The sequence below is a fragment of the Hevea brasiliensis genome, chromosome 13, assembly GCF_030052815.1.
Source record: "Hevea brasiliensis isolate MT/VB/25A 57/8 chromosome 13, ASM3005281v1, whole genome shotgun sequence".
Lineage (NCBI taxonomy): Eukaryota > Viridiplantae > Streptophyta > Magnoliopsida > Malpighiales > Euphorbiaceae > Hevea > Hevea brasiliensis.
This window is the reverse complement of record NC_079505.1, coordinates 83,131,975-83,142,946: the sequence shown is the minus strand read 5'-3', so window position 1 is coordinate 83,142,946 and position 10,972 is coordinate 83,131,975. Positions and strand designations below refer to the sequence as shown.

At 36.8% G+C, this 10,972-nt stretch overlaps 3 protein-coding genes across 3 annotated transcripts; 2 read left to right on the top strand and 1 right to left on the bottom strand.

The window, feature by feature from the left end:
* Positions 1-456: 456 nt before the first annotated feature.
* LOC110661467 (pentatricopeptide repeat-containing protein At3g48250, chloroplastic) lies at positions 457-2,632 on the top strand. The gene has a single exon (XM_021820141.2). It carries the CDS (start codon positions 546-548, stop codon positions 2,433-2,435), a length of 1,890 nt encoding a protein of 629 aa, XP_021675833.1. The 5' UTR covers positions 457-545; the 3' UTR covers positions 2,436-2,632.
* A 322-nt stretch (positions 2,633-2,954) lies between these two features.
* LOC110661542 (pachytene checkpoint protein 2 homolog) lies at positions 2,955-8,855 on the bottom strand. Its single transcript, XM_021820234.2, has 15 exons — positions 8,742-8,855; positions 7,923-8,056; positions 7,744-7,807; positions 7,442-7,548; positions 7,207-7,274; positions 6,889-6,992; positions 6,701-6,805; positions 6,078-6,167; positions 5,880-5,955; positions 5,216-5,285; positions 5,017-5,087; positions 4,791-4,881; positions 4,040-4,167; positions 3,467-3,595; positions 2,955-3,371 (listed from the first exon to the last, which is right to left on the bottom strand). Exons 2-15 carry the CDS (start codon positions 8,050-8,052, stop codon positions 3,231-3,233), a joined length of 1,374 nt encoding a protein of 457 aa, XP_021675926.1. The 5' UTR covers positions 8,053-8,056; positions 8,742-8,855; the 3' UTR covers positions 2,955-3,230.
* Positions 8,738-10,594, top strand: LOC110661624 (uncharacterized). The gene is made up of 3 exons (XM_058132563.1): positions 8,738-9,261; positions 10,101-10,271; positions 10,354-10,594. Exons 1-2 carry the CDS (start codon positions 8,925-8,927, stop codon positions 10,217-10,219), a joined length of 456 nt encoding a protein of 151 aa, XP_057988546.1. The 5' UTR covers positions 8,738-8,924; the 3' UTR covers positions 10,220-10,271; positions 10,354-10,594.
* Positions 10,595-10,972: the final 378 nt, after the last annotated feature.

Below are 10,972 nucleotides of genomic sequence, written 5' to 3'. Positions count from 1 at the left end.
TGGCTGCTAAACAAGGCATGACACGTGGGATGATAACCGCAGACCTGTCTGCCACGCCCGTTTACAAAGGGAGGTGGGTGCGACCCGTTGTCCCTTTTTTAACGGACGAAACTTCGCGTGGAAGACAAACAAGGCGGGGCCCATAAGATTGGTGGGGCTGTTTGTCCTTTATTGTTTTATTCTAAAAAGCTGACTCAGCAACTGAATTGCTAATTTGCCGCCAAGAAAAGCACCTCTTCTTTTTCCTTATTATTATTTTTTTTTCTGTTCACCTTTTTCTCTTGGATGGGAAGCAAATCCATGAAAGTATGAGCGGTGTATTGGGCTCTGAAGCAAGCCCAAATAGGCCCATAATTGGTGTAAAAACAATTAAACAAATGCTATTGTGGGTTGGAACATTGGATTTGGGCCCAAAAGAAAGATCAGACGCGGCACCGAAGTAACCCCGGGTTTATTGAGAGAGCGTTAAACCCTAAGGAGGAGAACAGACCTCAGTGTTCACATTTCCTTCGTTTCTACAGCAAAATTTAGTCTCGGAAGCAGCCATGAATCGAGCAAGGATAATCCTTGCATCCCTTAGACTCTCCAATTCCCTCCTCTTGTCGCGGCTTTTCACAACTCGGCCGCTTTTAACTCAGGTGACTAACTTTTCTCCCCTTACCTCCTATTTTCTCATGGAGCAGTCCCATTCTTTTTGTTATTTCAATAGCCATCAAAAGGTTTACTTCTCGTCAAAACCAAGCTCCCTTATGGAACTCTTGTTGGCCAATGATTGGTCAACTGAGTTGGAGGGCGAGTTACAAAACTCCAACCCCACATTGACCCATGAAACAGTTATTTATGCTTTGAAGAAGCTAGATAAAAACCCTGATAAGGCGTGGGGTTTCTTTAATTGGGCGTGTGAGAGAAACGGATTTAAACCCAGTTCGCCGTTGTATAGCATAATGCTTCGAATATTGGTGAACAAGGATTCTATGAAGAATTTTTGGATTACGTTAAGGAAAATGAAAGAACAAGGGTTTTATATTGATGAGGAAACATATTTAACAATTTCAGCAAGGTTTAAGAAGGAGAAGATGCGAAGCGATGTGGTGGCTTTTAAACATTTTTTTGATAGGATGGTTAACGAGAATGCTATGGATAGTGTAGTGAAAAATGTGGCTACTGTTATTTCTGAGAAGGATTGGAGCAATGAGGTTGAGGAAGAATTGGGGGGGATGGGAATCTTGTTAACAGATAATTTTGTGATTGGGGTACTGAAGGAGCTTAGGAATTATCCTCTGAAAGCTTTGCAATTTTTTCATTGGGTTGGTAAGTCTGAAGGTTATGATAACAACAGTGTTACATATAATGCAATTATCAGAGTCCTTGGTAGGCATGACTCAATGGGGGAGTTTTGGAGTGTTCTTGAAGAGATGAAGAATGCTGGTCATGAAATGGATATTGTCACTTACATAAAGATTTCAAGACAGTTTCAGAAAAACAAGTTGATGGGGGATGCAGTGAAGCTTTATGAATTTATGATGGATGGCCCATTTAAGCCCTCAGTTCAAGATTGCAGTATTCTTTTGCAGAGCATCTCAGCAAGCGACAACCCCGATTTGGATTTGGTTTCTAGAGTTGCAAACAAATTTGCAGCAACGGGGAATTCCCTTTCTAAGGCTGTTTATGATGGCATACATAGATCCTTGACAAGTGCAGGGGAGTTTGATGAAGCAGCAAAAATTATGAAGGTTATGAAAGATGCAGGATACGAGCCTGACAACATCACATACAGTCAATTGGTCTTTGGACTCTGCAAGGCAAGAAGATTGGAAGAGGCATGTGAGGTTCTTGATGAAATGGAAGCACATGGATGTATTCCAGATACTAAGACTTGGACTATTTTGATTCAAGGGCATTGTTCTGCTGCTGAAATTGACAAGGCATTTATGTGTTTTGCAAAGATGATGGAGAAAAACTGTAATGCTGATGCTGATTTGTTGGATGTGCTAATAAATGCTTTTCTCAGTCAAAAGAGGATAGATGGTGCTTACACATTACTTGTAGAGATGGTAAACAAGGCTTCTTTAAGACCTTGGCAAGCAACGTACAAACTTCTTATTGAAAAGCTTCTAGAAGAGAGGAAACTTGAAGAAGCACTGAACCTTCTTCGTTTAATGAAGCAACACAACCACCCTCCTTTTCCTGAGCCATTTGTTCTGTATATCTCCAAGTTTGGGACTGTGGCGGATGTTGCAGATTTCTTCAAGGCATTGAGTGTAAAGGAAAATCCATCAACTTCAGCTTACCTTCATGTCTTTCAATCATTCTTCAAGGAAGGTAGACATTCTGAGGCCAAAGATCTGCTATACAAGTGTCCTCATCGTATTCGCAAACATCCTAAGATTTGTGAACTTTTTGGTTCTGCAAAAAGCGTAGAAACCACTGCTTGAACATAATTTTCTATTATTTTCTTTTACTTGAAGGATTGGTTCATTTTCCAATCTTCTCTTGTACCAAGTTGGCCAAGTGCTATCCTAGAAATTAGTTAACTTCTATGTATCAGGAATTTCTATTGGAAATTTGCTTTCACGTATGCATCTAGCATCGGCCAAATCTGCCTGGCATAATTCCGGTTTCATTTTTTTAAGTTCAAGGTGTTGAAAGCAATTATATGGCTGTGTTGTAACCACAGGCAGTCATTAATGTTTCAAATACATGCAGTTGAGAGCTGAGCACAAGCCTCCTATTGAGGGATTCCGTTCTTTTCTCATTTCATAACAATTGTTGTTATGGGTATGCCAAGTTTTTGTATATTGGCTTGTGTAGGTTCAGGTAAAAACTGAAAATTGCTTACTAGTCGTTCTCTTTTTGTCATTCTGTAATCACAATCCTGTATTTTTGTTTCACAGTGAATCAATATAAAATGCTAATTGCAATTTTCGAGTAACGATGTTTAAAAGATCTAAAGAAACAAATTAATACTCCGCATATTCTACTATTTCACATAATCACATGACAGTTGCTTTTAATTAGGATTTAAAATTAAAAAAAGAAGGGAACCATTTCTACAAAGGCTAGCACCAGTGTCCCGAATGCCCCTTCCTTACATGGGATAGGGTTAAAAACCTCCTACTATGACTTAATTGTATCAGGAATCTCATTTTTGAGATACCGAGGGGCATAGAAAAGTAGGCTTCTTTCTGTTTAGCTTTGAACATATCTTTTACAATTTACATTGGTAAAAATCATTCGGGTAGCTCAGAACGCTCCCTCCTTGCTGTGTCTATCATTGCTGACAAGAACTTATTAGCGTCACAGGCATATGGGTTTGAAAGAGCCGCATGTGCCAAAAATGGAAGTTTTCTTATTGATCTTCCACTTAGTCCCTGAAGAGGAGAACAAGAAACATGGTTGCACAGCATGCCAGTTTAGTAAATCTCTCAGGCAATTGCCGTAGGTACTTTGACAAGTTTTCACTCACCTCGCATGCCTGTGCAGCTTCAAGCAATTGTTTATATGAGCTCACTGGCGTCTGAGCTTCTTGAATATCAGGTGCACTCAATTTCTCTTTCAGAGTTGAATAATTTGGAGGTACGAGGTTGTCAAAGCCCTACAGAAAAACCTTCATTAGTTCATTAGTAATGACAAATAAGTGGAAAGGCAGTTAGTAAGTGCAGTGGAGAAAGTCTCAAGCTGGCAGCCACAAGTGTGCAGGTCAGAACTTAAGAGCGGACGCTTCATGCAAAAATGCTCGAGGATAGCTGGATAGGACAGTTCAAATTCTCCCTACCAGACCACTAAGCTGGAGCCATAATTTGGCAATTGGCTTTTGTCAGTTACCATTCAGAGTAATTTTATGTGGCAGTTTGATTACTTCAAAATGATAGATTAGGTAGTTTCTTTTACACGTGTATGTGGCATGATGTAAGTGGTTAGTTCATATGCCGCATGGTGGATTAGGTTTATTCAAGTATTTCTCAAGATGGAGAGGGAGAATATTTGGAAGTTAAGAAACCTAGTTTTGAGCAGAATGTGAGACAGAAAGTGTTCAGACCTGGAAATTTGATATGATTCCCGTTCGTATAAGTTCCTGCAAACAGGACCTTAGAATTTCATAACGAGCTTCAAGAGTCGGAGGACCAACATATGCTTTGATATCAGCTCGATCCACAAATGCAATATCTACAACTCAATAATTTTGTAAATACATACAGTCAATTGGCACACAGGCAACGTATGCAATGTATTAATGATGATAATGCAATAAAATCAGAAAGTACCACAAAGGAAAATGAGAAAAATTTCACGGAAAAACCATATATAAAAGGAATAGTAGCCAAATAGTTTTCCTTGTTTTCCTTTTCCGTACACAGAGTTGAGAATGAAGGGCTCAACATCTAACTTCCATCTGAAATGCATGTAGTTAGTGGTTTTCAAATTCCATTGCATCCTGTTGGAGTACAAATTTCAATGGAAACTTGAAGACCAATGGTCAAGTTCATGAAGATGATTAAGAGTGATGGAAGCACTGCTTATAACATTCACGAGCAAAAGGAAAAAGGGTTGGATTGATTTCTTGGGAAGGAATATGCTAAACTCTCGTGTGTACAAAGCTAATCAATGAACTGAGGGAGGTATCCAGAGAAAAAGAAAGGGGAAATCTAATATCAGGATATAAAACCAGAAAACTATTAGCAGCCCAAGATAAGTGAGGGAAGGAATGGAAAGGGAAGAACATAAGTTCAAGTTAGCATGCAAAATTTTGGAAGAAAATTATTTGGAACTGAGAAAACTCATAGGCTTACCAATAGCAGCAGTTATATTAGAGGTAGTCAGAATAATCACATTTGGCGAGCATTTCAATTTGTCCATCTGAGTTAGTAGTGCATTGACAACCTGGTACACATTGCAAAATGCACAAGGTAATAAAAAATGAGCAGTTTCCTATACCTTGGACAAAGTAATGTCACTCAAGACATTCACATATTAGACATTAGAAATTAGTTTGGAAGGATGGAAAAGCAGCAATACTCGAATAGAATCAGAAGGTTCAGAACCAGACAAAGCAGCTTTTCTTGCAGCAGCAAGGCTTTCAACTTCATCTGCAGCATCAACATGTCTAATATAATATATGCTAGAAGGAAGAAAGATGAATGACAAATAAATTAAGATGAATAACAAATAAATTAAGTCAAGCAAAAATAGTAATTAGTAACATAATAATTCTCACCGATCAAAACAAATACCAGATTGTTTTCTTCCTCCACCATCTCTTGAATCTTCTGGAAAAGCTTTGCAACCTGATGTAGTAACCAGTTAACAGTTTTTCTATGTTTTATAAAATAAAGATCCAGACATCAGTGGGTTGACAAATTGAAATGAGTTGAGGTACCACAAGAGAAACAAGGCAATATTGAAGTCTACAGTTTATTTACAATTTATTGCAGAACAAGATGAAAAGAGATAATGCAGCAAGACATTTACTCATTTTAAAAAACATGGTTAATTTACTATTTGTTGCAGAACAATATGACTTCAGATAATGCAGCAAGGCATTTACTTACTTAAAAAAATGTAGTTAAAATATCAATCATCATATTGGAAAAACAAACAATACAAACAAGTTTAATCATTAAATTTCACCTAAAATAATGAAATAAGCAACTTATTATCATAAAAAGAAAAGGAAAAATGTAAAAAATTCAAACCAGACATTAATTTATGCACCAACAATGAGAAATCACGTTGACTCTAAAAGATTGATAAATGATCAAATATTGGTTAAAATAGGTTACAACTGTTAAAAAACTGCCACAAAAAATTTAAAATGAATATAATAAGCAAGTTACAGAGGCCATAAGCATTTTTACAGCTTATAGAGCATGAAAACATACCAACTTGCCACTTTCAGAGAACCATTTGCTAAATAAAGAGTGAGCATTAACTTCAACCAACTGGCATTGAGGATATCTGATTAAAGGGGAAGTATAAACAAGAAAAATAAAATAAGATCATTTTAAAATAAATATATAATCACTTTTTTATTGGTTCAATAAGAGCATAAACATTCATCAGATAAGGAATCAAGTAACCTAGAGTTAAATCGTATTGATAGTTTCTGAGCCAACGCTTTACATAAAGATGTTTTCCCAGTCCCTGGTGGTCCATGTAAAAGAATAATTCTGCAAAAACATAATGGACATATGATTTAAGTCATCATTATAGAGTGTAGCTTTTAAATGGAAGTTGCAGTGAAGCACCATCATTTCTACATTTGCAGCTTTTTCAAATCTGCTTTAGAAATATGCCTTTTATGGTTGCCATACATTGAGTTTTTATCTCATCTCAAAAGTTCTTGTCTTAGTGACCATGCCAATGCATGAAGGAGAAAATGCTAGCCCCAAAAAAAAAAAAACAGCAAGAGTTCAAGAATTCTTCTCCAACTACAAGTCAGATAGTTCATTTGCAAGAGGAAACGTCCAAATGATCATTCTAGCACAGATATTTGTTAATGGTATAAATTTATGAAGCAAATATTTATCCACAATCATAAGCTGTTATGTTATTTGGTAACCCTTGGAGAGTTTGAAAAGCACTTTCAGAAGCCTTTCTTTTTTTTCAAATTTTAATGCAAAATAGATTGTGGTGTAGTGCTCTCCAAATTTTGGCAAATCTGAATTGCAAAAATTGATGAAATAAGCCAAATGTTCCACACCGGTTCCATGACACAAGGAAAGGATCAACACCCTTCTCGGTGAAGAGTAGTGCACTCGCTGCATAACGCAATAACCTTTGCTTGAGACCAGATTCATAAATTAGGCTGCAAAAGCAAGTTACTATGTCATTGATCAGAACATTAATTGAAGTGAGCAATCAAGAAAAAGGAGAAGTTGCAAGCAAAACCTTTCCCACATGCCATCAAACTCCTTTGCAGGAAGAATCCATTCATTGAAACTAGAAAGTTGACCATCCCCACTTAATTCCTCACAAGGTCCTTCCTCACTAAGCTGACAAAGCAATAGTCAAGCAACATTTGAAGTTCAGACAACACAATCAACAAAAGACAACAAATACATTGAAAGCACAGCAAACTCTCTTGTCACTACTCAAAGAAGGGCAAATATTGGATCAACAACTCACGCTATACCACTACCACCTCATACAACCTCAATCACTTAACTGAGAAAGGAAAAAAAAAATTGCCTACACAAAATATATTACCTGATAGACATGTACAAAAGGTTTGACCTGCCAGAACAAAAGAATCTCATGGCTCTTTGCCCATTCATCTGAAAAGCAAACAAGTAAATTGTTGATCTCTTTCCGGGATTTTGTATATATAACATCCATTTATTTGACTTGAATTTGTATAAAATTTAGCCAAATTGCAAGGATTTCGTTTTATTCTTTGTTTTCTCCCTCAGTAAGCAAAAAGGTAGACAAAGAATATGAATACCCGTGTCACAAATACAGATTCTTTGTACGTTTTGTGCAATAAAGGGATCATCGACAGGCACTGGAATAGGTCCATCGATATAGCTTAAACTCCTCTTTTCAAGCATTCTGATTATAGTAAACCAAAAAGGTAAATGTTGAGTAGTGAAATTCTAAAAAAATAATAAAAGCCAGAAAAATCAAACAAATTGATCATGGAACTGTAAACATCTAAATGTTATAATTCCACCTCAACAACCGCAGAATGGTAGGAAGTGAACATTCTTATATCAAATTAGATCAAAAGACATACTCATGGCGCACCTTTCAACGGCGGAGCGGACATCTTCAACGCGAGCTGAGCTCGAGGGTTTCAAGCAAACTTCAACTGACAATAAAAATAAGAAAATGAAAAGATAAACAATAAGCAATATAACAAATCCTCAATTTAGGAGTTCGAAATTGACATAGGCAAAGGTGTGAAGAAAGGGCTCAATACATACCAGAAACGAGAAATTTGTCCTGGCCGATAATTGAAGGAGAGGCTGGTAGCTGTGCCTGTGAGACGCCATTTTGCCCGGAAATGTGGGTTTCTGTGGGGTTTTGCGTAGAGATCTCCATCGGAGTAGTCATTTTTCTGGCAATGTTGGAATCATATACAGAGGAGACAGATGGAGGCAAACGTGAATATTGGGTGAAGACGGAAGAGGCAAACCCTAAAAAAGGACCAAAAGAGAAGATTTTGCTTTTTGAAATTCAGGCGGGAAAATGATGAGGAAGACTGGCTCTGATATATATTTACAATTTAAATTAAATTCATGCAGAGAAATTCAATTGAAATCAACTGCATATTTTAATCCAAAAAAGATAGTTAATAATGAGATATTTTAAGGTCAATATGCTTTCAAATGTAATTATTAATTTGCGAAATTTTAGGTGAACAAATAATAGTAATTTGTTGTATAAATTCGTCTATAATAGGTGAAGAGATAAATTATATATAAAGATTATTTATTTTATATGTAAAATTATTTTATAAAATCAAATTTCATGTCATTAATAATAATAAATTGATTTAACTCAAAAATTATGACATTATTTTTAAGTCTAAATTGAAAAAAATAAATAAAAATTTCAACTTTTTCATTACTAGAAAATCCCTTTAAGGCCACCTTTTTTTTTATCCGTATCTGAAGCGTTTGATAATTAGAATGCCCTTATTAGAAGAAGAGGAAAAAAGGTCCAAAAAACAAAAGGTCCACCAAAGAAAACCAGGGATTGGAGAAACAAATAAATCCAACGTTATCCTGCTACCAACTTACCCGAGCGGTCATCATTTAATCTGATCTGCAGCTCACAGTGAAGAAAATCAATACAAAAAGATATGACACAGACACACCAGCATCTTCTCGTTTCTTTCTTGCCTCCACCAATGTGAGGCTCTGGTTTACCCCACACATAAAATGGCCACTATTCTACTTCCTTACAGAAGACAACCATGAAACATGATGAATAACTCAGAACATGAAGACCACCACCACCTTCATATCCTCAAGGCTGTGGCTCAGGCATGGCATTCTCACTCTTGCAGCTCTAGGCCTACCAATGAATATGATGCCCACCGCCAAAATTTCCATCCCAAGCCCTCTCGATTCAAGCTAGAAGCAATGAACAAGTCTTTGACCAGGAGGGTTGCAACTGGAAACTGGGATTTCAAGCAATCACTTCTGGATTCCTATGAGATTGTGACCATGGCCAAAATACTGGAGAGAGGGCTAGTGTTGGATGACCCATTATTTGGGTCGGATGATCAAATTCGAGTCCGTAGGAGGCGAAAGGAAAGTAAGAACAGTCTTAGGAATTTTTTTAATCGTGTGTCTTCAAGGAGATTCAATCAGGCTGACGTTCCTCCTGAAGATAACAATCAATTTTGACATGTTCTTTCTTTCTTTCTTTTCTCTCCTTGTTCTTGTTTACATGCAATCTGAATCCATCTTCAAGTTTTCCAATGAAGAATTTCCTTTTTTTCTCCCCTTTCAGCAGATTCTTCATCGGAAAACCTGAAGATGGTCTGAATATGTATTGCTTTCCATGACTTATATATCTGTCTAAATTATCCTCATAAACTTCACATTACAGAAATTTTGCAGATACACATTAATGCCAACAGATTGAATTGACAAAGTTGCATAATTGAATCAATTTTTGGTCCTTAATCTGTAAGTATCACACGGAAGAATGCAACCAAATGTAGGATTCTCAGAGCTGAGCTTTCCATTGGCACTAGATATTGTGCTATTCCAAGCTCAATTATTATGGGACTGGTCCCTAGTCCTTACTTTGGGAGATTCCCTGTAATGAAAATATTTACCACCAGAAATTGACTGTAGTTGTGAAGGACGAATAATAATTGTGTTGACACAACACGAAGCATAGGATTGGAATAAGTTACCAGTGTCCACAACTACATCATGCTCCAAGTACTACACATCAACACAAATCTATGATGCTGTCATTTTTACTTCGGTGCCTCAAAATTTCTTAAAAGGAAAGGGGTTTCTAAAGTTTAAATCCCAAACCTCTTGCACAAAATTTTCACCCGATTATCAGACTAGTATTATTGCAATGATTTCATTCATTCATGTAAAATTTGCTCGTAGTAATACCTTCACAATATGCAGATAACCCTGGAGTTGGCTTTTGCAAATTCAATTACTCAGGGAAAATAATTATATTGAATCAGGAAATGACGTGCAAGTTATTTTGGCCACTATTGAAATCTATCGGTCCAAGATCCTAAATGCAAGATTTTTCCAGGTCTGCTCCCACAGAATAGACAAAATATATGTCATGTTGTGACAGCAGAGTCACACTGTAGGGACAAACACCAGCTTAGTGTCTGAAGCTTTTATATTAAATTCGATCTTATTGGAGGCTCCATCTGGAGCAGCTTGTCAAGGAACCACTCAACCTAAAAGGTTAGGCTTGTAATTGAGGACTCCAAGAATAGTTCTATATTTTTCTATTACAGCTAACCAAGTGTACAAGTGAAAATGGAGCCTCTAAGGTTGTAACATAATATGAATGCTCCTGTCTCGTGTTCTTCTTACAGTTACAACGTCATTCCTTATTTCCTTCAGCAATAGAACTGAGCCAATAGGGCATAATTAATTAAGCTGTGATCTAATAATTATGTACTTATACAGAGTAATTAAGTAGTAACAGTGGAGCTGGGATACTTTCTGCCAATTTTTCTTCCTAAGCTTAACTAATTAGTGCAACTTGAAGGTCTTCGATTTGCGATGCTCAAACCCCTTGTATGCTTCTGCTGGATGAAGCTATTGGTTTCCACATCAATGCTCTCTTCAACAACTTCGCATTTGCCAGAGTTATCTTGAAAGATAATTTGCACCTGCTGGGCCATCTTAGTGGGATTCTGCTACCTTTGGACTAAACGCACTTGGGTAGCGAGGGGCATCAGGAAGAACATTCAAAAAATAAGATTATGATATGATCATTCATGGTTGAAGCAATACATTTCATTATTAAGAAG

What these genes read in the sequence shown, in the direction of transcription:
- LOC110661467 (XM_021820141.2), top strand. Translation starts at nt 546, where the DNA reads ATGAATCGAGCAAGGATAATCCTTGCATCCCTTAGACTCTCCAATTCC.
- LOC110661542 (XM_021820234.2), bottom strand. Translation starts at nt 8,052, where the DNA reads ATGACTACTCCGATGGAGATCTCTACGCAAAACCCCACAGAAACCCAC. An exon ending in TCAATACGATTTAACTCTAG is followed by an intron (nt 5,956 to 6,077) that starts GTTACTTGATTC and finishes CCCTTTAATCAG; the next exon opens with ATATCCTCAATGCCAGTTGG. An exon ending in AAGCTGCACAGGCATGCGAG is followed by an intron (nt 3,372 to 3,466) that starts GTGAGTGAAAAC and finishes TCTCCTCTTCAG; the next exon opens with GGACTAAGTGGAAGATCAAT.
- LOC110661624 (XM_058132563.1), top strand. Translation starts at nt 8,925, where the DNA reads ATGATGAATAACTCAGAACATGAAGACCACCACCACCTTCATATCCTC. An exon ending in CCGTAGGAGGCGAAAGGAAA is followed by an intron (nt 9,262 to 10,100) that starts GTAAGAACAGTC and finishes CACAATATGCAG; the next exon opens with ATAACCCTGGAGTTGGCTTT.